Source organism: Carex rostrata, chromosome 11, assembly GCF_964058835.1.
Source record: "Carex rostrata chromosome 11, lpCarRost1.2, whole genome shotgun sequence".
NCBI classification, from domain to species: domain Eukaryota; kingdom Viridiplantae; phylum Streptophyta; class Magnoliopsida; order Poales; family Cyperaceae; genus Carex; species Carex rostrata.
In genome coordinates this window covers 4,354,431-4,381,557 of record NC_135928.1, presented here as the reverse complement: position 1 = coordinate 4,381,557, position 27,127 = coordinate 4,354,431, and the positions used below count along the sequence as shown (strand labels likewise).

General features: G+C 34.1%; 2 protein-coding genes across 4 annotated transcripts; both read right to left on the bottom strand.

Moving 5' to 3' along the window:
- Positions 1–1,146: 1,146 nt before the first annotated feature.
- On the bottom strand, positions 1,147–3,413 carry LOC144562155 (protein G1-like1). 3 transcript variants are annotated; one of them, XM_078311319.1, is made up of 2 exons: positions 3,241–3,413; positions 1,147–2,283 (listed from the first exon to the last, which is right to left on the bottom strand). In XM_078311319.1, exon 2 carries the CDS (start codon positions 2,166–2,168, stop codon positions 1,401–1,403), a length of 768 nt encoding a protein of 255 aa, XP_078167445.1. In that variant the 5' UTR covers positions 2,169–2,283; positions 3,241–3,413; the 3' UTR covers positions 1,147–1,400. The 3 variants fall into 3 exon arrangements, with proteins under 3 accessions (XP_078167445.1, XP_078167444.1, XP_078167446.1); XM_078311318.1 differs by lacking the exon at positions 3,241–3,413 and adding an exon at positions 2,579–2,880; XM_078311320.1 differs by lacking the exon at positions 3,241–3,413 and adding an exon at positions 2,703–2,869.
- Positions 3,414–23,201: 19,788 nt separating this feature from the next.
- Positions 23,202–25,603, bottom strand: LOC144562258 (putative UPF0481 protein At3g02645). Its single transcript, XM_078311445.1, has 2 exons — positions 25,275–25,603; positions 23,202–24,495 (listed from the first exon to the last, which is right to left on the bottom strand). The coding sequence occupies exons 1-2, from the start codon at positions 25,562–25,564 to the stop codon at positions 23,241–23,243; spliced, it is 1,545 nt and encodes a 514-aa protein (XP_078167571.1). The 5' UTR covers positions 25,565–25,603; the 3' UTR covers positions 23,202–23,240.
- Between the last annotated feature and the right edge of the window lie 1,524 nt (positions 25,604–27,127).

Here is a 27,127-nt window from a genome sequence, read left to right as displayed (position 1 = left end):
AGTCAAATTCTTAGGTATTGTTATACACTAATATGTGTTTATCTATACACAAACAATTGAAATGGTCTAGTAATAGTTTATCTAAATACAAACAATCTAACACAAGAATAATAGGTCAACTCAAAACAAACAACAATTTTTCATACAACTTAGTACATAAGTTGAGTTATAAATGAGTGAGTTAGACTCAGCTCATTAATTTATTAAATGAATCAGCCAACTCGAATTATAAATGAACGAGTTAAAGTGATCCATTAACGAACTAATTATGAGCGAGTTGTGAGCATAGTGACATGATACGCGAATAATTCGCGTATAATTCGCGTATAAAACGTTTTTTTGATGTTCCCGAACCGAACTCCGTTCAAAACGGGGAAAAACGTATAATACGTTTTATTCGCGAATAAAACGCGTATAAAACGCGAATCACGTTTTATTCGCGATAAAAACGCGAAAAAAACGGGAAAAAAAAAATTTTTGGAATTTTTTTTTTTTTTTTTGGAATTTTTTTGTGTTTTCTGTTGAATTTTTTTTTTTTTTTGCTTCCGTAGTGTACCGAATCATTCCCGAATTATACCCGAATTATACCCGAATCACGAATTTTTGAACTCGCCGAACCGAACCCGAACTTTTGATTTGTCACTATGGTTGTGAGTAGAGACAATTTTGTACAGCCCAAGTCCCAATAATAAAAAAGAGTCTCCAGCTTGTATATATAAAAAAAAAAAAAAGCATGACAAGAAAGAACGTGAAGGCATTGGTTCTATTGTTTGAATTGAGCTACAAAACAAACATGAGAAAAGACCTCTCGTTGAGATTAAACAATAAAGGAAATAAAGGTCCTTACAAGAGATCCAAACACCTGCCACAAAACAAGGAGGCATAAACAGTACCAATTATTTTACCTTCGTTTTGTTTTCCTTGCTATTTCAATACTCACAGCCTCACAGGGAAAGTAAAAAGAACACTAATCATAGGAACGCTATATACAGCGTACTACATTACCCATTTACCAGCGCGGCAGGACAAACCAAAACAACAGTTTACAGCGGAGAAAAGTAACCATTTCCAATTATAAGAGCATTGAACTTTTTTTTTTAATAAGAGCAATAAACTTTAAGACCAATCTGAAATTCACACAAGAAATTAAAACTATGAAATAAGTAAATTAAAGTACGTACAAACATAGGATGGAAACATACATATACCTAGTGAGCCATGGATTTTTCACTAACATACATATACTGGCTCTCAACCTCCATACATAATATTATCCCCACTCAATTAAAAGACCTAGTTGATTCATGACATTTAGCTTAATATCATGGAATTCCACCTCTAAAAAAACAAAAGCAAAACCACATATCCTAACATATAGAGCTAGCTAGTACCAACTTCAGTTAATTAAACACGGATAAAGGGAGCATACATCCTGCGGCATGCGTCTCCGGTGCAGCGACCGTCATCACAGCACCATCACCACCATCCACCAATCCCTCATGCACCATCATAAAATCATGATGATGGAGGTGATGATGATTACCATAGAGATAAGCATGAGGAACACCCCCGTTTATTACCAAATTAAGGTCGGTCCCGCCCAGATAGGGCTGCTGGGGTCGGCCATGCAGTGGCTTAGCATCGCCATCAGAAGGGGTATGTTCGGAATAATGCTCGAATTGAACAGTGTGTGATTGCTGCTGCTGCTGGTTCCCAGTTGAAGTAGGAGGGCGTTTTCGCCGTTTCTTCTCATAGGCAATGCCCCTGGCCTTGGCTTGGCTATCCCTTACCTCTCTCAGGTACAACCGGACAGCCCGAGCACCAAAAGGGTTTGCCTCAGGCCGGCCACCATCCTCTTCAAAGGCTGCCCGGAGGCGGCCTACGAGAGCATCCAGACTGCCCCAAGCTTGCTTTAGTGGGCACGGGCATGGACCGGGTGGCGTGGGGTGCCCGAAAAAGGGGCACCCGAGATTATGCACCTTGGTTTTGCCAAATTGATCAAGGTACCTTAGAAATTCAAGCACGTGGGCTCCACTGCATCGAGAGAGCTCAAGAGGAGGCCTGTGATTGCGGAGGTACTGGCGAAACGTGTTCCAGTCCCGGCGCTTTTGGGACTCATATCGACTTGGCCGGGGACCGGGACTGTCAGAATTGTTGGAGGATGACATGGTTTGAATCTTTTTTTCCTTTTCTTTGGCCTCCTGATTCCCACGGTAGATTCAAGTTACTTGTACTCAAGTACTACTTGCTCGATCGTTAGTAACGCCTTGAACTTGTACAATCCTGCATATAATTAAGTAGAGAATCTGAGTTTCTGTTCATGGTCGCTTAGAATTAGTACTTAATAGTCTCTCTCTCTCGATCGAGAGGCAACAACTCGACTTTACCAAATAAAAAGAAACAAATTTACATGTAGGAGACATTAGGGTTTTCTACAAAAAAAAAAAAATCTTTTTTAGTTTCAATTGATGAAGATGAAGATAGGCAAGTCAGGAGTTTGGTTTATTTCTTTTGAAATTTATGGCAAAACATTGATATTTCTAAACCAAGAAAAGATGAAGAATTTATAATACAGTACCAGGGCACTAAAAAGGGTGTTTGTTTGTTGACAGAGATGGAATTATCTGTAGAAGGCAAGAAAAGCTTGGATGCTCACGGAATTTGCTTAATTGAGTTCAAACTTCAAAGCTTGAGTTACGCACCAGAATGATCAGAAGTAATAATTGAACAAGTTCAAAGGTTATCTCCTACATCCATCACAAAATGGAAACAGAATGCATATATGCTCTTAAATTCTGGAAGAAGAAAAAAAAATTAAGTGGAGAGAGAGATTAATTAGCTTCTCGGCGGATGGGGGAGAGAATAAGGCAAAACAAAGTTGAAATATATAGAAAGAGAACTAGAGAAGACAAGTGTAGAGAGGGGTAGGAGAGAGAGAGATAAGGCAAAACAAAGTTGAAATATATAGAAAGAGAACTAGAGAAGACAAGTGTAGAGAGGGGTAGGAGAGAGAGAGAGAGGGGAGACATAAACAATAAAAGCTAGGTAGGTGCAATAGGGTTTTCATGTGAAGAAAAAGAAAGCTCTCAATTAAGGCATCATAATATCTAATACAAGTCTGATATCACATATTTCAGCACTTGAAAATTAACAAAAAAAAGTTGCACGATCCAAACATATACAATTAATAAGACTAGAGAATTCTCAAGAGAGAGAGAGAGAGAGAGAGAGAGAGATTACCAGAGCTAGCTAGAGAGGGGCAAGCAAGGGAAAGACGGTTCCTTTATGGCGTTGAGTTATGGATGTAGGGATGGAACAAAATGGTAAAGGTCGAGAGATGAAGGAGAAAAGAGAGAGAGCTACAGGGGGGAGGAGAATCAAGATTTAAGAGTTGCTTGTGGAATAATGCTCTGGCGCTTTACTGCTATGGTCTACTATTCAATATATAGACTCTACCAATTAAAACTTTGGTGCTTGGATTTGGGAGACACGTTAAAACTAATGGTTAACAATTCTATTATTTTTTTTTCAAAAGAAAACAATTAATTTACTATTAGTATTTTTATTATAAATTCAAAGCTAATCATCATGCATTAATTGTTATTTATAAGGCTGATACTTATATAATTATATATCTTTACATATATGTTAGCGTGATCTGTTGTTCATATTATAACAATTAGGGTGCAAACGGGTTGGATAATATCCGACCGTATCCGGATCCGTATCTAAAAATTAGATATGGATATCCGATATCATATTCGTGCAAATATGGATACGGATATAGTTTTGAATTTTAATTATCCGTATCCGAATAGTAGATATATACTATATAGTTTAATATATATTATAAAAATATTTATGTATTAATCTACGGATATCCGATATCCAATCCATATCCTAACGTATCCGTCTACTATCTGATCTATATCTGTATCCGAAAAATAAAAACAAATACGGATATAATTTTATCACTATCCGATCCATATCCGATCCATTTGCATCCTAGTTGTTCAAGAGTCCAGACTACCGTTTATCAAAATTTTACAAAAGTATTATTGTTATTGACATCACAAAATACATTAATTATGTTAATTTATTAATTAGCGCTAGCACATCCATCTTTAAAACCCGTTTACTTCCTATATTAAAGGCTAAAAATTCAAACACAAACTAATTAAAAAGCTTGGATAAAAATAACAGTTTTATTCAAGATCTAGTGAGTAGTGACAAATAACGATTTGCGAAAATCGATCGTTAGCTAGCTGTATTGATTATAATCAATGTTGCTAGCCGTTTTTACAAATACAGTCAAATGAGCCAACGATTTTACAATCAGGTCCAATGATATCTACTACTGAAAATCCACGTACCATTTATAACGTTTTGTGATTTTTGTCTATATAAAAAATTGTTCCAACGATTAATTTGATGAATTCCTTCAAAGAGTCCTTTTACAAAATTCCAACATAGTGGTAGTCCACTAATTACAAACACACACGTACGGCTGCATTTTGAGGTTGCTTAAATTGTTGAAATGCTTATATTCAACCGTTCCAAGTCATATATTGATATGTTCAAGTGTTAATTAAGTCAAAATGAATTAATTGTTGTACAGTTTTTTTTCCTAGAATTGATTGATTTTTTGGATTCCTTACAATATGAGGTCTTTTGGAACATTTTAATTCATTCAAATCATATATGGACACTTTTTGGATTTCCTACAAATTAATATCTCATTGACATCCTCTTGGTTCTTGATTTTTTTTTAAGGTTTAGTTATTAATCTTTTTTTTTTATTTTTTTTTTAACAAAGAGTGAAGATGAAATCACCTAACTATTTAATATCTAAAAGAGATTTCTTCATTGAAATTTCAAACAAGCAACTTCTCACATATAGAGTATCACTTTTGCAACCAAATCATAGACTAGATCTCAGTTCTTGAACTTTTAACTTACTGACAATTAAATTAGCAGCACTATGTGTGTTTTGGAGTTTTTTTTTTTAAAAAAAAAAAAAGTGGTGTCCCACTGATTTCATTAGAAATCAAAATAATGTTCTGCTGCTAACTCCAAATGACTGGGGTAAAGATGTATTTACAAAAACTAGTACATACCAGTAATACCAAAACATCAACAATATCACCAAAAAACAACCACAAAGCTACCCAAAAGCCACCAAGGCTGACACACAAATCTATATAGACACAAACACAAGCTAATCAGTACAAGCTCCCTTAAACCTATACCAGAATAACAAAATTGAAAAATCTCAATCAAGCAATTCATTTAGGAACCCTAACCTAGGCATATGGGTTGAACCTCCTTGATCTAGCATAGTTGCCTGTTACGTTACGAAATTTATACAATAAATTTTTAATGATTTAAAAACAAGAATTGAAAGTCGTGCTAACAAAATGGAAGTTTAAACCTTAATTAAGGTTCCTCTAAATAAGTAAATTAAGTATGAATCGAAACTGCGTCGAAATTTCGAAGTTCTGAACCTTTATAGGTCCAGTGCGTCCGCACTGGTGGTGAGTGTGGGTGACGGACCCGCACTGGATTCTGTTTTCCTTGAGTTGTTTTATGAATTTCTTCTCAATGCGTCCGCACTGAGAAATTTTGTATTGACTGAATTTTCCAGAATGGGACTAACTACTGAGTGCGTCCGCACTGGAGTATTCTTCTGTGTTGATTGAATTTCTTTCCAAAATCTGTCTAAGTACTGAGTGCGGGTGACCGACCCGCACTGAAATTGAGTGCGTCTGCATTACGCTCAGACATTTCCCTTGTTCAGTGCCGTTTTCATGAAAATTTGACTAAGTACTGAGTGCGTCCGCACTGGAGTATTCTTTTCTGTGTTTTCAAGCTGCCGAAATTATGCCAAGTATTGAGTGCGGGTGATTGACCCGCACTAAAAATGAGTGCGTCCGCACTCGTGTATATTTCTGTGTATTTTCAACTGCTGAAAATATGTTCCAAGTGCTGAGTGCGGGTGACCGACCCGCACTGAATTGAGTGCGTCCGCACTCAGGGTATTTTTAACCCTAAAACTGAAATCGAAGCTTCTCTCTCTCCCCACAACCCACTTTCCCCATTTTTATGTGATTTTCTCCCAAGAGAGAAGAAAACGAACGTGAGAGCTCCCTTTCCCGCTCAAGCCCCCCGATTGTTACGAGAAATCGAAGTTGGAACCGAGCAAGCGGCCGTGAATCTCTCCTAACTCTCCGATTCGGTATTCCTTTCTCTCCTTCTCTCTTTCGAAACCTCAAATTTTCTCGATTTCTTGGGTTTTCGTTTTAAACCCGAGATTTGTGTTTGAATTGCTCCTTGAGCATCTTTGACCGTTTATTTGCCGAATCCTTCCCGATTTCAGTTCGATTTTTAGGGTTTTCGTGCCAAAACTGAAATTGGGCATAATCATGAATTGATTTGTTTAATCCAACCGATTAGACTTTTAATCGGTAGGGTTATCTCTTGATCTTGGATTTCTAGAACGTTTAACGGTTAATTTGAGGTTTTGACCAAATTAGGGTTTAACCAATCGGTAAATCGAATTGTTACGAGAACCAAAATAGAGAACTAGTACCTAAATTGTTACCAAATTGGATTGTATATGGCTAGAGGGCCTAGATGCAAATATGTGCAGTTGTAGAGATTGTTAATAAGAAAGAGGGAACCGAAAAGAATTGAGTAAGGAATGGACCAACCATTAATACACTAAAGTAAACGTATAGACCACCGAACCAAAGTTAAACCAAGTATATGTGTAATATAGGCCTAGACTCGGTCGAGCAAGATCTTGCGGGACACTTCGAGACGTCTGATCCTTAATTAAGCGGTACGCTCGTCGTAACCAGGTGCGGGATTCTTGGACTTGTTTGATACTTGATTTTCAGGAATTAAACTGTTTATTCGTTTGTCATGTTGAATATCATTGATTGCATTATTGAATTGTGTAAAGCATTTGCATAGCCCAATCAAATTAAACTCGAATTGATGTGACTTGAGTGATTTGCATGCTGGTATGGTTCTAGGTTGTGTCGATCTATTATGATCTGATTTGATTGAAAGTCACCACGATTTGATATGTATGTGAATGGATTTACGAAGTTAAGCACTTGGATCCAGTGAATTTGCAATGTCGGGCTGTATGCTGGCTTTGATTCCCAGTATCCTAATGGCCTTAGATGAACGGCCTTCAATGTTTCCCAGTACCGGTTGGGACGAGGGAAGGTGATTATGTTATGATGTGTGAATTGGAATCGTGGGTGACTAGTGTGTAACGTCTATGGCTCGGTGGCATTCTCTTACGTGTTAATGCATTTGGACGGTCAATTGAATATTACGAATACTGGAGACGATTCTAAAGAGGATTTTCTTTATGTGACTTGAACCAGACCTTAATAACTGTTAAGCCAAGCAATTGCAGATGGGTGTCAGATAAAGGATCCAGCTCGGTGGGCCATCTGTAGGTGTCAGTAACCCTACAGATGTGGGTTTGATAAAGGGTCCCGCTCGAAAGAACATCTGTAGTTGCTACAAGCCCTAATGAGTCGAGTTAAGCCAAATATATGTTGTGTTTGAAATTCATCTTGGAAATTCCGTAAACTGTGATTCAGTTTGATTAATTGTTGTCAAGCATTGGCATTTTGTTATTTATGAATATATATATCTGCTTTGAATTGTTATGGTTTGGGTTTTATTTTTGAATATGGAGTTTGATTGCAAGTCCAATAATTCAAATGTGGCAAATTTCGCACTGAGGATTTATTCTCACCCCCACCTTTCGGGTTACTTTACAGGTACTAGTGCGACTGATTTCGGAGAGGCACGCGAGTAGTAGGCCTTAGTAGCTTACCAGTATATGACCCTAGATATGTTTTGTTGTATAGATTTAGGGTAGGCCTCGTGGTTGGTATCCGAATGAGATACTTTTGTTGTATTATATTATGACCAGCCTGTGTACTCTGATTATATATTAGAAACTTGTTTTATATTGTTTGTTGTTTTGTTTGAACTATTTATTGCCTTCTAAGCATACACGGCGTTGTATGCTTACGGCGGGGGACTGTTGCGACCCGTGGCCGCGGGGTGTGACATTGCCTCTACATCTACATTTGAATCCTCCTCTTGAGTTGTTACTTGTGTCCCTAAAACAGTCATTACTTGATAAGGCATGTCATTAGTGTCTTGTGAAATTATTAATTAATGACAAATTAAGCATTGATCCACTATTCAAAGTCTTACACCAAAATGTGGTTAAAAAAATAATCCTTGAGCCTACAGCCTGTAAAGTAGGCATATGAGATTGCTGAAAACAAAGCTTATTTCTTTCAAGCCAAAGACACCATAAAACAACTCATCTAACAAGTTAAATCAGTGGTTTATCTTTTAAAGGTATAGCAACATTTAGAAGCCAAATATCCTCCATTGTTGTTCCCTAAAAAATAAAGTTATTATGATTGGCTATCCATACCTATATTTGAAAAGAAAAATGGCATTGTACAAAGAGATGGTCAGTTGCTTCAAAAGAACCACAGAATTGGCAGGATGTATTGCCTATCCAACCCTTATTACAAAGATTTTCCTTAGTTAGCAATTTATTTCTTTTGAGGAGATAAAGAAAAATTTTCACCTTTAAAGATATTTTTGAAGACCAAATAGATGTAAATTCATTATTGGGCATCCCACCAAATTCAAGCCAAACATACTATGAATGAACTGAAAATTTACCTAGCATAGACCATCTCTACAATAAACAGTCATTAGAAGATTAGGCATATAATTATTTAAATGAGATAGCAGGTTATGCCATTGTCAAAAGGAATTGTTAAGCAACCATTGTCAAAATCCTCAAACACCAACAAGTCAGGATCTAAAGCAATATTATAAAGATTAGGATATAAACATTCTAATGTAGTTTCTGAACACCATCTATCTTTCCAGAATTGGATAATATGACCATTATCTATTTTTTTTTTTAAATCTAACATCAACCGCATCAGCACACTTAAAGATGTTGGTCCCAAAGACACTTAGAGGGGAGGCGGGGAGGGGGGGGGGAGTGAATAGGGCCTTTTAAACTTTTACTATAAATTATAAGTCCCTAGTGTTTTTTAGAGTTATTCTTGGCGGAAACTCGAATAACTTAATTCTAAACTAAAATAGAAGATAATAAAATAAAAAGTAGAGTTTAGAGAAACTTGACACAATAGTTGTTTATGGAGTTCGACACTAACGCCTACGTCTCTGGAGCCCGCAACCTTCGAGATGGCGCGCCTTTCTTTACCCAATGAGAAAGTAGTACAAGGTGGAACCAGTGAGCCCTTATAATCTTCTGGGAAGTCATATGACCCGAGCACGATATCGGTTCACGAGCATTAAAGGCTCAAGGATAACAAAGAGAGCAACTACGGCTCAGAAGTAAAAGGTTGATCAACAGGATCACTCTAAGAGTTGTTATATTGGTTGAATAAGCTTGATATTAATTGTGAGTATTGAAGTTTAAGTGCACAAGCAACAATAACTTTCTCTAGATCTGTAAATACGAAATATTGAAGTTGGAGGTGGCTAGAGTGATACCTGAAATCTTGGTATAGCTTATATTTATAGGGAGCTGATAAAATGGAAGTACTTGGTGTTGACTGTTGCAACGGTACAAGGGATTGTCACAATGGTAGGGTAATTTGAGTGGTTTGTAGTGTAACGGGGGATATTATTGACAGCGGTCCATGACCATTGCAATGGTTCCACCAACGGTAATCCTCTGGAAGATTTAGCGTTTCGTGACGCTAAAACCTATTTTATGCATCACAGGATATACAGAGGATTTATTTATTTCGTTGCAACGATAGGCCTCACTTAGGTCAATCTCAAGCTTATTTTACCAATTGTACAGATTAATTATCCTTAATCTTGAGTTAATGCTTTTGCTATCCAATGTCTTGTGCTTCATGACAACATCCTTGATGTTGTATTGCAGTTCATTAATTTACCCTTGATGTATAATTACTGATCCTTCAATTGTTATGAACCTGCACAAATTCTCGAGAAGGAATACTGTAAAATGCAATTATGTATGTTTTGCAAATCTAGTCAAACAGATAAGTCGTGGGCTCCCAAAGCCAACAGTTCCCACAACAATAATCCTCTGGAACACTAATCGTCAAATGACGGTTCCAATCGATATAAGCCGTCACAAGCCGGTAGAGGATTTATTTATTCCATTACAACGGTTCCTGGACCGTTGTACTGGTAGGCCTCACTTAGTTCATTCTTAAGCTTATTTTACTAATTTTACATATTAATTATCCTCAATCTTGAGATGATGCTTCTGCTGTACAATGTCTTGTGCTTCATAAGTACATCCTTGATGTTGTATAGTTGTTTATTAATTCATCATTGATGTGTAATTATTAAATCTTATGTTGTCATGAACTTGCACAATATTTTAAGAGAAAAAAAAACTGTAAAATGCAATTTATATATGTTTTGCAAATCTAGTCAAACAGAGAAGTAGATTACGACACAATCCAACAATCTCCCCTTTTGATGATTTGCATAACATACATATCAAGTGACTGCATAAATTGGTTATTCCCACAAAGTTCGAAAAATTTGAAATTTTTGAAGTTTTTGTTTTTCTCTTTTTCTTGTGTTTATGTGTGTGGTGTCATGAAATACCAATATAACATGAACTTGTAATATCCCTCCCCTTTTTTGAAAATGATCAAAAGGATTGAAATAAAATATAGTTATGCTAAAAACGAAAAGAGAGAGCTTTCCCTCAATTCATGCACTTCCCCTTAATTTGCTAAAATTGTAAATTAAGGACTAAATGTAACATATCAATAACAAATTGAAATTAAAGCACATACATTTGCACTAAATTTAAATTTTGAAGTTAATGTAGTGCATCATATGAAAATTTGACTGTTTTTAGTCATGATATTGTTGAAATTAATATATTTGTTTCTAAATATCAATTTAGAAATGACTTGATCATTTTAATCATCTAAATCAAGAGAATGTTGAAATTATAATATTGATAAATTGTAATGGCTTCTTATATTTGGCAAGCTATTGAAACTAATGCGCGAAGGTTTTGACTATTGAAATTTTGAATTTTATTAATGATTAATTAATTGTGCCTCTAAATTAAGCGGAATATTCAAATTATATGGTTTGAATTTGATCATATTTAGTCTTCTAAATTAAAGGTATATTGAAATTCATGAATTATCAAAAAATTGTGTCTCTAAAATAGGCGGAATGTTAAAATTAGAAGGTTTGAATTTGATCATAGTTAGACTTCTAAATTAAGAATATATCAAAATTCATGAATGATCAAATAGTTGTGCCTATAAATTAGGTAGAATATTGAAATTAGTATACTATAACAAGATTTCTTATAAAATTGTATCAGATTGGAAATATTTGTGCATAATGAACAACTATAGTATGATCAAGAGATCGAATCTGCTGTGATTATTGTATTAACCTTTTATTAAGTTAACAAAAATATTTTAGTGAATAACATACGATTAAAGATTTAAGATGTTTGAAGATATAAAAATTTAAGGCATCTCAATCATATGACGTGTGCGTGATATTTATTAAATTTGGCATCTCATGAAAATGACTATAGATATGTGAACATTATATTTATCCGAGTTGATATCTCCTGCTTACCAAAATCTCTCTACACGTTAGGAATATTATCATAATTATAACTTAGCAATTCTAGCATATCCAAACCTAATAGATTATGGCCCAAAACATAAAGCAACCAATATCCATCAATTTCAAAATGCCAAATTAAACCTAAATGTTCATTAATCATAAAAGTTACGTCCCTAATTGTTCATTAATCCTAAGAATTACTTTCCTTATGATTCAAGCATAGCAACCAAAATAAAGTTATTACAGACCAAGTTTAAAAGTTCTCTCATCTCTCAAGCAGAAAGTAGAACAAAATAAGCAATCTCCCACATCCACCTTCTAAATGTTCACATCATCATCTCCCTCTGGGAAGCGACGATTGAACCTTTGAAGCAGACCCTTCTGGATGGCCTCGATATTATTCAGCTGATTTGATAACCCTTGATATCGCTCATTTGCGATCCTCTGATGCCTTTCGAACATGGTGCTCTTGTTTCCCATCTGTTGAGACATGTTATCGCCATATGGCGCAGGTTGAGAAGGCTCACCTTGAGCCGATGAACTGGTGTCTGCATCACTTGCCTTGGGATCCCAGTATTGGTTGGGCAACGTATTTGGTTTCCAAATCCAGTTATTTATAGGTCGATCATTTGGATAGAAATGAGGGATCCCGTTAATTCCCTTTTCAATCCAACCTAGGTTGGTTAATTCCAGCAGATGTTGATAGGTGTGAGTGCCTCTAGATCATCAAGAATGAGGATATCATGAATATCCAGAATTCTTTGAATAACATGGCCATATGGAAGAGTGTGTTGTGTGTTCATGAATGTATTGTTCGAGCAATAATCTTTTTCGTCTATTTGACTAATTTGCAAAACATACAATTATTGAATTTTACGATTTCTTCTATTTTAGAATTATGTAGGTTTAAGGCAAATTTGAATTGCAATGTAGAATGCTTGAACTGAAGAAATCATGAAGATATTTATCAAGAATTTAATTTGTAATATTTTAAAGTTGGTAAAGTATTTTTGATGTTGTTTCAACAGGATAAAAACGTTGGTAACGTTTGTAAAAAGTTATAACAATTATATCTTAAGAAAACGCTGTGAAAGAACTCGATCAAAGTAAAAAAAACATCAAAAACGTTGCTGTAATGTTTTAAAAAGTTATAACGTTTGTGAAAAAAGCTATAACGTTTTAAAACGTTGGTAACGTTTTAATTAATTTCTAAACTTTAGAAATTCCTGATTTTGATCAAGTTTTTACAAAGCAAAACGTTATGTAACGTTTTATAAACGTTGTAATGTTTTAGAGCATTTAAGCTGAGCTGTCAGACAATTTGAAAACCTAAAATCGCAAAGGGAAAACGTTGTAACGTTTTAGCTCAATTAGCTCATTTTTGAGCTGACTCTATAAATAGGGGATTGAACTTTCTTCCAAAAAAAAAAACTAGCCGTCCCTAATTGCAAAAGAGGCGATTTTCTGTGAGCTTGGTTCCACCATTGTTGATTGAGCTTAAAACTTCAATATCTCTCAAACAACCTCAAATCAATTTCACTAATCTCAAGTTAGATTAGGTTATAGTGATCTATTGAGTGTTTCTCTTATTCATCTAGACTTTGAGACTTCATTCTCACCTCGAGTAGCTCGTGTGACTTCCCTTGGTTGTAAGGGCTCGCCGGTTCACAAGTTGTAATCCTTTCGTATTGGGTAATACAAAGGCGCACCACTTGAGGTTGCGAAGCCCCGGAGACGTAGGCCTTTGTTTTGCCGAACTCCGTTAACATCCCGCGTGTCAAATTTCTCGAAACTCATCTATTTACTTTTAATCGCATTTATTTTTAGTTTTCAAGCTAATTAGTGGTGCCCTTAGTTATAACAGTATGCAGTTCTCGTATGGCGAATGTTGGGATATGGAGGTCTAGGTCATCAAGGGTGATGAGATGGTAGAGATAAAACAATCTCGAATATTCTATGTTAGTCTTAATCTTGGCCTTAGGAGTTAGAATGTTATTGATGAACATGTGGGCCAAATGGTGGATGGAAGGTAGATAGGTGGCGTAGAGAGATCCGAAGGGTTGGTCTCGGTTGAACCACCTTCGGCACTCACTTTCTGTACTAATAGTTGGAGGTTAGGATGGCCATTTCTTATGAACATATTCTTCGGTACCGGTATTCTCTAGACCTAACCAGACGGCCAAGTTCTCAAGAGACAAGTTGATCGCTTTACCACACACATAAGTGGTGCAGAGAAATAGGTTTTTGATCAACACAAAATTGGCATAGAATAGCCTGGTCATGTGAACTGATTGTCATACTCAATTAGTGACCTCCACTTCTAGTGGTCTACATACTCGTCAATTCTTGTGTCCTCGAGATCACTAATCAAATAGTAGCAATTGGAAATTTCCCGGTTCACAATACTTCCTACCGATGTATTTGGTAAATGCATTATCATCCCTAAACAGGTACCGATTCGCACTGGTTATGGTCCAATTTAGGTACGGGAGATGCTTCACGTGCCTGTTTTTCACCCTTGCCTTTTGGAGCCATGATCCCAGGAGATTGGTGAGTTGATTGTGATGTGCACTCCATGGTAGGCGTATAGGATTGACCAGTGAGAATATGGTACAATTATCTTAGATCCAATAAGAGAAATAGACGTAACAATTGATTGATAGGGTTGAAATCAATGCTAATAGTATTTATAACCTTAATTTTCTACTTAACAATCGATTCACTAGCGTATGAATCTATCGTATAGTATCGATTGGGGTGTCGATCCGCATGGATGGTGTATTAAGAGATCTAAGATGTAAACTAAATCTTGGTTCTCGGTTTCTGATTGATTGTGTTTGGTTGATTGATTATTGGTTGTTTGATTGTAATGTTGAATTATGACAGTGAGATAGGTGTAGATTAAGTATTTAGAAGACGAGCTTCTAGGAAATCAGACAAATTAGAACAAATTGTTGTCCTGATCAACAATAGTGTAACTGAGATTAATTTTTTATCAGTAGTGTTAAATTAGAAAATTTTAATTTATTAAGAAATGAAAATTTAATTTTTTGTAATTTATGACGTAGTTAAGTTTTTTTTTTTTAAATATAGAGTTTGACCCTATTTCCATCTTTAGGTCCGTGACTATATATATATGCATGGATCAAACAATCACATCTTACTACCACTGTTCCACATGTAATGTTAGTGAGCTAGCCTTCCGACACCTGCTTTATACAAAGTACTGTTTGACAACCATCTTTATACGTACAAAGTACTGTTTGACAACCATCTATTTTAATACAATTAATACAACAAATTTATTCTGTATAATCCACAAATTACGTACGGTTTCCAAACACAAAAGATATATATTCAGAAAAGTTCTATAATACATAACATTAACACTCTATATGGCATTCCAAGAAATGTTTGAAAATTAATGTTTGATTTTTTTTTTATTGCCAAACGTACTGGGTACAATTTCAACTACGTACACTTTTCCAACAGTTATATATATTCTTCATGTCTGAATTCCTATCACTCTTCATATTCTTCCAATAATATCTAGTCTAGCTCTGCTTTAAATAATTATCAAACGAGACCCCATAAACTTTAGCATACTCGATCTGTTACCTTTGTGATTGTTTTCTTCTCATCAGTTATTATTTTTGGAGCAAAATATCTTATCACTATATATGATTTTTAATGTTTTAAACCTTTGGACAACCAAAATAGTTCCTAATTAAATTATAGATGATAATTTTAATAATATAAATTGTAACAACGTAAAAATCTAATAGTGCTTTCGTTATACGAACATCGATCAATACCAATAATAAATGCATCAGTACTAAAACTAAATTAACCAGCTCTTCTGTGCTGCATTAAAATAAATTGATGAGATCTATATATTATTAGCATAAGTTGTTTACACAATTTTCTCAAATTAAAATTATATGTCCGTTTAGTCACATTTTGATGCTCATGAACATGCATGTCTAATAATTTTTTTTTATTTCCACCAGACTTAAATTAAAGATGTGGAGATCAATGGTTGTTTTATTGATTGTATATTCATTTTATTATTAAAAGTAGCTGTACATGGAAGCTAAATTAATAACATATAAGAATGCATATGCGGTATCTTCAATATAAGTGTATATAATAATCAACAAGTGACAATTAACTAACTATTTAATTAACTCATAAAGAAAAAAAATTATAGTACATCAAATTTAATTAATTTTTTGAATAGTTGATATTTATTTGATATGATGTATGTTTATGCTATATGTTTTGGATTTTTTTTTAAAAGTTAAATGACAAGAATATTAAAGTAATTTCTGTCATTGTCCATATTTGTTAGTAAATATATATTTTTTAACTAAAATTGATAGTCTGAAAAGTAAAATAAATATTTCCTATCCATCTTTGTTTGGTCGGACGGTTCAAATTTGACAATTAAATTTTCTGGTGTACTGGAGCATTAATTATTTACTTTATTATACTTAGGTTATTGTAATGTCAATTAACGATTCTTATATGTTGGCAAATATTAATTAGCGTACTTTCAGTCAAGACAACGCTATTAAAAATCTTATATATCAATTTTATTTAATTGCTAAACCACATTCAGTTGTTACACTATTGAAATGAAGAGAGAGAGAGAGAGAGAGAGAGAGAGGAGACAAGGGAATGGGACCCACAAAGTAGACAGCCACCTCGTGGGTGTGATGGTAGCGGGTAGCCTGATGATTCTCTTCCCATTGCACAAAAAGCCTTTTCAAGGGTCTTGTTTTTTCACATATCCTTCTCTCTCACTGCTATCTCTTTCTCAAGATCAAAAAACAAATATATTTTCTATGGCTAGTATAGCAAAAGCCAGAACTACTACAGTTCCTAGTTTCTTCACCATTTGTGGAGAGAAATTTCTGCTTAAATGCCAACTAACTGTGATAGAACAATGCATCTGATCGGACAAGGTTCTGTGTCTCACTGTCCTTTTCTTTTGATTTTTTTATGAATAGTTCGAAAACAACACAATAAAGTAATCGATTAATCGATTAAACATTAACCATGTGAAAGCTTTACTATAATTAAGATGCCAAGGAACAATTTTTCTTTTCGAATATGGTATATATTTATATACTTAGCTAACTAAAATTAAGTTGGAAAATTGACATTTTGCAGCCTAAAATATTTTCCTTTATTTTTTTTTCACGTGATGGTTAAGCTCGAAATTAGATCTACATCTCAACACATGAGGTTTTCAATGTCGCTTCAATTAAAAGAGATTGGAGAGATGAATGTTAACTTCTTTTACAGTAGTTTATATTTTTTTTGTGATCTTAAAAATATCATTGAGAATGGCGGATTTAAATTGTCAAACAAGCGTAAATGATTTAAACAGTTGCCACATGAACTACTTTAACGGCGTTTTAACGGGCTATTTGATAGATGCTATATATTCTGCTAACTAAATCGCGTTTTTATCCGTAGCGGTCTATTTTAACAGAAATAACAGACAAATAGCAGGTATATATTAAGCTGAAATAACGAGTCTTTTTTTTTTTTTTTTGACAAATTTAGCAGAAATTTCTAAAATATACCTAATTTTATTTTTATTATTGAATCCCTGTTTTAATTTATTGTTATTTTTATAGTTGATTACCGTCAATAAACATATTAATAAAAGAAAATATTTACAAAGTTTTAATAACATAATACCCTCCCTCGCTATCTATACAAATAGAGCGACATTGTGCAATTCCTAACCTCGAACAATTTAAGATATAAACTGAAAAGTAACCTAGTTGTTACCCATCCATCTCTCAATTTCTAGTGCGGTGTTATTCATTGAAAGCACTGTTTTAATTATAATTATTAGAGAAAAGTCTTTTATTTCTCCCTTTTTTTATAGTGCTCATGCACTTGTCAGGAACGGACCCAGGATTTTTGTCAGGGAGACAAAAAAATATCGAATCGGGTTTAAATAGTTTATCGCATTTAAACCCATTAATTAATTGGATACTTGATGAAAAAATAATTTTAACTTATATTTTTCAATGCTCTGAATTATAATTTATGATGCTTTAATTTATAATTCTAATTACCAATCATAATTCAAGAAATTTATTTTGATTTTAACACTAATTTTAATCCGAATTACAAATCAAACATTCAGAAGGGACAAAAAAATTTCCAGAGGAGGGTAAAATCGATCGGTACCAATAAATCACCACTAAAACTCAAAATCCATAGGGGACGGCTGCACCCTGGTCTACTATGAGTCCGCCCCCGGCAACTGTTATCCAGACCACATTCTATTCAACCCTCTGTCGTTGTGATTTTAATTTATTATATAGTTTTATTTATTGTGAAAAGATTATTTTAAAATCATGCTTGACCAAATTTACTGCTTAAAATTTTATTATTTTCTGTAACTTAACTTTAATGAAATTGATTTTCGGCCTTTTCATGTAACTTAACTGTTTTAATAAGTTTTTATGTTTCATCTGAAGATTAATTTATTTGTCATAATAACTATTAAACAATTAATGTTGATTACCTTAAACATATATAAATTTAAATATGAGAAAAAACTTTAACTTGGTATTGCAATATGACTCTACATTTTGAGACTTTTAATTTTTAATTGATTTAACTATCAACAAAGTACTACAAAATAGTTACAAATTATTCCAGCTGCGAAATGACGTAAAGTACCCGCTAAATGCAATTTTTCTCTTTTTTTTATGAAACTAGTATGATTACTTTTTTTACGATAACCATAAGAATTGAAATGTTATTTTGGTCCGAAATTTTTTTTTCAGGACCAAAATAGCAATTCAATCCAATGTATTTTTAAAAGTTTTACAATATCATGTTTTTCGAAATTTGTAGAAACGGTTCGAACTGAAATGATAATTCAGTCCGAAAAAAAAATACTTGGGATCGAAACGACATCTCGTTTTTATGGTTTTTATCAAGCTTCTAAATAGCTAGCTATAGCGGTTTTGGACCTAGAAAGCTAAGCTACGGGGTAAAACTGCGCTAATCGAGCTACGGCCGCTATAGCGCTAATAGCGGTCCGCTATAGCGTGTAGCGCGTAGCGGCAATAGCGGTTCGCTATGCTACATTGGCTTATGATTTTGCAATTTTAATGGACGTTAATGTCCAGATGGGCTTTTTTTTACTTTATCAAACTATATCAATATAATGAAACATGTGCGGGCTATACCGCTATATCAATTAAATTTTGTATTATGTATTATTGTTGGGTTTTCCAAAAATGAAAAATTAAAACAATGCCTAGGGACCTTGTCCGTGAGAAATTGAATTTCAATATGAACATTATAACTTCTTAATCAATTTGGTGTTTTTTTTTTCTTGATGAGACATGTTTACTATTAGTAGAAATATAAAATATAATTTTTGAAATAAGAAAACGCTATTTATGATAGCTTCCGCTATAGCTGCGCTATTCGGTAAAGCTTTTTTTTTTTTTGTCTCTCCGCTATGCCGCTATAAACGCTATTTAGAACTTTGGTTTTTATAAAAACCAAAGCAACAAAGTTGGTTTGGTAAAATATATATATTTTTTTTATGGTTTCTAAAAAAATCCGCTAAATGTCCGTTATCTCGAAATACTATGATAAATGTCCGCCATAAATTGACTATCCGTAATTTAAATTATATTTGAACATGAATCAACATTGAGGATAAGTACTTTTGTTTTCTCATTAAAAAAATTTAAGTGTAGAAAATTTTAACACTGATATATTAAATTTAGTGAACCTTAAAGAAAAATTATAAACATTATTAACGAATTAATTAGGATTCTCGAACTTGTAAGTTGAATAAAGTAATGGTATCTTGTAATTTAATCTTTCTGTTCTTTTTATTTTCTTGGGTTAAACTTATATATAATAAGACAGCACATTGGACAATCAATTATCTTATGAATAATGTGACGAATTTATACATAAAATATAGAATTAAATTTGTCACTTTAAATAACATTAATTAATTGTACTTAAAAAGTGTAATTTTTCTCATAATAAAAAAAGTTGACGTTTATTTAATCATGAGGAGGGTTCAAATTAATGCCTCCATTTTTTGTGCCTCTACCATGTCTCCATTTTTTAAAAACTTTAATAATTCAAAATTTAAAACTTAAAAGTCAAAATAAAACCATTCGATATGATCTACATCATTTTATCTATGCACGTGTAAAAAATTATGACATTTTAATTTTATTTGGGTTGTCATCAAGAGCTTGTTAAAAACTTACTAATCTGAATCATTTCTAGACGTTGATTTTTGAACTTATTGATTCATATAAAAACAAAATTGAAATGTCATAATTTTTTACACGTGCACAGATAAAATGATGTAGATCATATCCAACGGTTTTATTTTTACTTTTAAGTTTTAAATTTTGAATTATTAAAGTTTTAAAAAATGGAGGCATGATGGAGACACAAAAAATGGAGGCATTTGAACCCTCCTCTTTAATCATTCTTGGACAAAATATTGCAGAACTTCGATGGTTAGTAACTCTTAATAATAAGTATATGATATTTAAAATTACACGAAATTTTGATAAGTTATTCATAATATACACGAAATTTTGATAGTTATTTCATAGATTGTAGTTTCTAAATGTTAATCATGATTAATTATTGTTAAATGATGATGTATATAATTTTGTAGTCCTTTGTGTTGTTACAATATGAGAGGTTTGGGAAACCTTTGAATAGCTTTAATTAACATCATACTTTCTTTATTATTTTTTTTTTTTTTAATAAAGTGGGCATACCACCAGTTTCATTGCGAAACTAAAATGTTTAGGGGCGGATGGTAATAGAGTTGAAAGGAGGCTAAGTCACCTCCATGCATTGAAAATTTGTAATTTTGTCTATAGAATTTTATAATTTTTATATGTGTTAATACTTTTAGCCTCCTCTATAAAATAAAATTACACTACTCTTTACGTTGTAGCCCCCCTGATTTCAATATTCTAGTTCCGCCCCTGTAAATGTTCATACAAAAGCAGAGAAATACAATCTATGAAATAGCATACTGTACAAAATACCTAAACATGGATTAAGAACCGTAAAGACTAAGTAAACTGCATAATAGTCTTGCATAATAGTCCACTAAAGCAATTAAGAAGCGTTACTCATGACTACAGCGCTGATACTACCAGAGGAACTCATCGAGGAAGCCAGCAACAGCATCAATTGCATCGAATTCAACCCTACCACGCAGATAGTCAACATCATATTTATTAATATATAAGTAAAAAAATAAAAATGATGCCCACAAATTTTAATTATTTTAAGCAAGTTTTTGTGTCAATTTCGAACACGTTCCACACTAATAATATTTTAATAGACAGTGTACTAAAAATTGATTATCAGCCTCTAACATCATTTTAGATAAGGCACTTATTTGTTAAACACAATAATTAGTACTCTTCAAACTCAAAGAGTACTGGAATAGAACTCTTCAACTATTTTAAAATAATAAAAATGACAAAAGAAAGGACCACAGAGCTGTGAGAAAAAGGTCATTGTCAAAAACAGTTAATCTTCTAAGTTCTAATTATACCTCTTCCAATATTAAAGCCCTTTGTATTGGTTTTTTTTTATTTTGATGATGAACTTTAGCAGGCATATCAATTTTAACTAGCCAGATATCAAATGTAGATATAGAAATTGATTTTAGTTGTTATTTGTTGACTGTTTGCTGGTTTTTTGTCTTCTAGCTTTGAAATATTTGTACAGTCACGTGGCTTCAATATTTGTAATTAGAAAAGGAAATTAAAAGATAATTTCACCAATGTAATTTCACATCAACACATTGTCATCATCACCGCACGGGAGAACTGATTTGATCTGGACGAGGTGAATGCAGTAGCTGCACCCATAGTGACAAACGAATTATTCGGGTTCGGTTCGGCGATATCAAAAATTTGTGATTCGGGTATAATTCGGGAATGATTCGGAATTATCCGGATTAGAAATCTCAGTCCTGCAAGAGAGCAAAAGAAATAATTGTTCTTGGAAAAATTCAGGAAAAATTCGTAAAATTCGGAAAAAGTTCATAAAATTCGGGAATTATTCGGGTTTAATTCGGTCAAATTCGGTCAACCGAATAATTCGGTGTTCGGTTCGGCATCACCCCAAAAAAGAATTAAACGGATATAATTCGGATATAATTCGGGTATCTTGTCACTATGAGCCTGCACCTCTGTGCAACGCTCTACAGTATTGTAAAGGATCCGGTGTGTCGGAGCAAAATGGATCGATGCATGAATCTGGATGCACGTAAGGGACAGGCTGGACGCAATGCATGCTGACATGTGGGCCCACAATAACTCTGTGCTGCAGGGTTACCAGATTCTTGATTCATATATATATGATACATGCAATATGATCAACGTGCAATTGATGAACTACTGGTAAAAGTAATGGTCCTATATGTTGTAGCATGCAAACACGACGTACATGTAAGTATCGGGTACTAGTATATTAAACAGCTAGTTAAATACTGGGGAAGAAAGAGACGAGGTCTTATTCAATTCAATTTTACATACCGACATATTTGCTGATGAAATAATTTTTGTTTTGTTTTTAGAAAAAAATATATTTTTTATTTACTTGTTTAGTTTATTAACTAATACTTTTTTTTTTATATATGTGCATGGTTTCATAAGAAAAAATAAAATATACTCCATATTTAAGAAATGCACAAAATATGTATGCTTGTTTGACAAGACTTGGGAGTTGTGGTGGTTGCATGCCATCTGTGACCAGACTTGTAGATGAGGTTTTTTTTTCCTACAAATTGTATTAAATTATATAAAAACTTTTCAATCATTATAAGAAAGAAATACATGCACGCATCAAACTTTCAAAAACCAAACTAATTTCTAAAAACTTCAATTGTGAAAAATTAAAATGTTGTTGTCAAGTCTATGACTGGTATACATCTTGTTTTCTATTTGCATTTTAGATAATAATTTATTATACTTGTGAAAAATTAAAACATTACAAACTAAGGCACATATGGGAATTTATATGATACCCATTAATGTAATTCTAGTTTACAAATTTTATTTTTGTATTTTATTACAAACAAGTGAAAGGTGTGGTCTGTGAAGGCGTGACTCAGTAAAGCGATGGAAGGAGCAAATAAACAAAAGAAATAGCAACAAAAGGTCTTCGAATTAATTAGGCCGCCGGGCCCACAGAGAAAGCTATGAGTTGGATATTGGACTGTACTGTCTAAGTGGGCCTTTTGATTGTGACAGCCCATTTATTCACTTTCTAGTCACTGCAATGCGCCAATGCCAAGCAATCCTCTGTTTCATTCTATCGTTTTCATTTTGGTAATAATGTAAATCAGATTAATTTTGAAGGAAAATTTGCATAAAAATCTCTTACATGATCAGTCTTTTTGGAAGAAAGCTACAGACATAAGACATTCACCTTAGTTTGTTAAGTGAAAATTTTATTTACTTTGATCTTAGGAAAAAAAGATAAAATAATAAATGAAGATACTATGGGCTTAGTGCACTCCTAGACATAGGTCTACACCTAGGTGTCAAACAAAGTACCTCCAAGCCCATTATAAACAGTAGCACTATGGCAAGAGCAAATACTACACAGATTACATTCTTCCATAAACTAAGCACCTCATGTCTCATAAAAAACCTTTTCAAAATCACCCTCCACTTACTGTTGTAGAACTTGTTTATCTCCTCAATTATGCAGTCTAATTGTGGGACCCGTGTCAGTCTGATAGACCGGGTCATCCCGTTCCACATTTCGGCGACATCTTTATCGCTTTTCAAGTAGTTCAAAATAATCCCTTTCTTTCTGAGTAATCTTGCATCCTCCTCAGTGTCTATGATTCCGTTCATGAATTCGATATACCGAGACAATACCAGTGCCGTGGATCCGAATGATGCTTCATATGCAACCATGTTTCGTAACACAACTTCACTGTTTATATCAAGGCTTATTACAGGCAGATGAAGTATTGTTGTTTTTGTGCAAAAATCGACTGTTGATATACCGCCGCTCGTGGGACAAATTTTAATGCCAGCAGATGTTAGCTCGGTCACTGATGGAATCAAAATTTCTTCGAGCAATGGTTCACTGCTTCTTTCACTGTCTTTTGTCTTTTCGCTTGATAAAAGTTTCTCTACGGGATTTAGGATGATTGGAAGCATAGGTATGTTTCCCATTATTCGAAGAAGAATTTTTATTATCAATGACCGAAGGGTTTCTATGCGATCCGAAATGAAACTTTTTGTCAAACCTGAAAAATTGTGCAAAAATGTTGGGCTGAGGTTGTCTTGCTCACCACATTCATCTCCCCCCAAAGGATCAGAAGTCTCCTCTTGGTACCTAGGAACTATATTACAATATAGAAAATCTAATAAATGCTGGTATTTCCTGATGTCAACATGCATAATTTCTAGATTTTTGAAAGGGGAGATCTCTTTGAAAAAACCAACAAGCATGTCAGCCACTATTTCTTCTGTCATTTGGTGTAATTGGATTTGGGCGTCTGCTATCTTTAGTAGTAGAAAAAGAGGGATTTGGTTTTCGATCATTATTATGTCACGGATTATCATGCTATGTGCCGTCGTCCTGTGTTTGGAGTCGAATAACAGATGTATCATCCTAGATGGGATTCTTTGAATTGATTTTTTCTTGGTCTTAGCAAATAATTGGAGAAATTCAAAAAGGAATGATGCATGAATTGCCATCATCCAGGCAAGAGCTTGCCCCGTAAAATTAAGGTGCCTGTAAAAGAAAATCAATGAATGATTTACATAACGCGTTATGTCTCTGAATTTAGTTCATTTAAAAAAAAAAAAATCTCTACCCAGAGGCGGAGGGAGTAAGGCTATATGGAATTCAGATGCAGTGAAGTAACTCAATCTTTGGGTTTTAAATCGGGACCGTCCGATTCGAATCCGAGATGATCTATCCGAAGTAGAGCGCACATATCCCGAAACGTGAATTCGAATCCCGAAGCAATCTCAATCGACGGATTCGAATCGAACAGTCTCGATCCAAAACCCAAAGATTGGGTTACTTTAGGGCATCCGGACCCGGCTATATGGAGGTCAATTGACCTCCATTTTTTTTTTTCAATTTTTATATTTATATGTAACTTTCTATATAATTTACAATAAAATGTTGTAACTACAGTAAATTGACCCACATTCACAGTAAAAAAAAATTATATTATTGATTTTCATTCATGTTTGACCTCCATAATTTGAAAGTTTAGCTCTGTAGAGGTCTCTACCTATAAAATCTTTGTAGTTTTCAATTTTAATTGAAATTATGGAAGCTGGTTTTACACCAATGAAGCTGATATATGTATGAATATTCATCTTAGGTATTTGAATATATTATCAAGATATTATTACACTTTGACAGAGATCTGCCAACAAAGTTAATATCTTATAATTCTATTTGTACATCCATTTCTCACTGAAAAAGTTACTGGTTTTGGGGCATGATTACAAATTAACTTTGTATGTAATTACAGGAAGGACAAATTGTTCATGTACCTGTGATAGTGAGCTCTTATATGATATTCGAGCTTTCCAAACATATCTACAAGATCTTGAAATCTCATCATTTCTCGGAGTTCGTTTTGCACTCGTTTTGCCGACGCAATTTTGTATCGCTCCATGTGTTGTACCTCTTCACGAAAATGGTGGTACGGACCAAGGGACAGGATCTGAGGCACATAAAGCTCCGGTTTGACAGTTAACAGAGGTTTTGGTACTTCAAAGATGGAGACAGCTTGGTCATGCTCAATTTCTAACTCATCGTTCATTATCTGACGAATAGTCATTATCCATTGGTTTTGGTCATCAGAAGCAAGGTGGTGATGTGGAAGCATTGTGTGTAACAGTGAGATAGATAGCAGAGAGAGAGAGGGGAGGATTTGATAAGGACATGACATTAATTTTTCTTGTAACTCATAAGAGTTGCAATCCATATGCTCAAGTTAGAGGAGTTTTGTTTAATTCAATTAATATGGTAGTAATTAATGGTTTTGACAAAAAGAAAACTGAGCACGACAATGAAAGGAAATTAGGAAATCCTAGTCTGTAATCAGTTGTTACTCTAATGGGAAAAAGATTCATCTTTTCAAAATTCAAATACATTGAACATTCGCTTTTCTCTTTTTAAACAATTTATGGGCTATGATGAACACTTCGAACAGAACCGGCCCAAGAACTAACAAACCGGGCTAAGGTCAAATGCAATTCTTTTAATGGGCCTGGCACGGTTTAGATAAATCACACCGTTGCTTGCTACTGCACCTTGCTCGAAGTTACTGCCCTCGTGCCACTCCATTTATTCTTCACCATTGTAGACGAAGCCTGGAAGTTAGTTCAACTTTGCAAATTCTCAATAGTAATGAAATTATCGTTAGTGGAAGATCAAAGAGCGGTTAACTGGCGAGATGCGGCGTTACGTTAAAATGAGGGACGTAACGACAAACAGCGTTTTACATAGAATCATTGGGTAAGGCAATTAGCATAGAAAATGTTACGAGTGCGTCGATCACTACATCAAAAGGTACTGTAGCATGGAATTCACTCTGGAGGTGTCCTTTTTTTAATTGAATTTAGTTGATTTTACTGGACCTCACTTGAGAACCACGTATTGCATTACTTTTCTCCATCTTTTGTTGTGTTACTTTACTTCCTGGCAAGTCGGTTGGATTGGTGCATTTTCCAACACCTTTTATTTTGTAATTTGATTGTGTATAAAGATTTTATGTTCTAGTAGAATTTTCATGTAAATTGGTTACCTTAATATAAAAATAGGCCTGGAAACTTCAGTTCCCCAGCATTAAATTAAAGATTATGCCTAAATACTAGCATATATATATCAACTATACTTTCTCTGTCCATGATTAAAGTAATTATTGGAACCTAAAGTTACATTACTGGTATGTATTAATTAAAGGACCAAAAATTCACTGATCTTTTCTGGAGCCTGTTTAAAATTGGCGGGGCAAAAATATATTATTATTGCTCCCCCTCTCCAAATTTGTATCCTCTGTATTACTACAGAGGCATTGTTCTGTGGAATGAGATGATCCGGACCATTTTTTTTAACCTGGCACGAATTTTAAAGGGTACCCCTACAGTCTAAACAGGCACTGGATTGAGTTTGGCCCGACTGAGAGTAAATCTGGGCCATAAAATTGGGGGCTCCACTGCGAAGTACTACAGATTGCCGCCCACCCTGAATCGCTGACGTTTGGAAACTCAGATCCGAATATACCAAACAAACCCAGAATAAAGGACGATCCTGCCTGACCCCTTCAACAGGGCAAATGATGAGAATGAGAATGATCTCTAAGGCGTAGGGCCTGCCTATCTAACATGGAAGGCCTAGA

Bases quoted from the DNA above. Each gene is read 5' to 3' on its own strand.
- LOC144562258 (XM_078311445.1), bottom strand. From the start codon at position 25,564: ATGACTATTCGTCAGATAATGAACGATGAGTTAGAAATTGAGCATGAC. The intron at 24,496-25,274 runs GTACATGAACAA...TTTCTTTTACAG, and splicing joins ATAAGAGCTCACTATCACAG to GCACCTTAATTTTACGGGGC.
- LOC144562155 (XM_078311319.1), bottom strand. From the start codon at position 2,168: ATGTCATCCTCCAACAATTCTGACAGTCCCGGTCCCCGGCCAAGTCGA.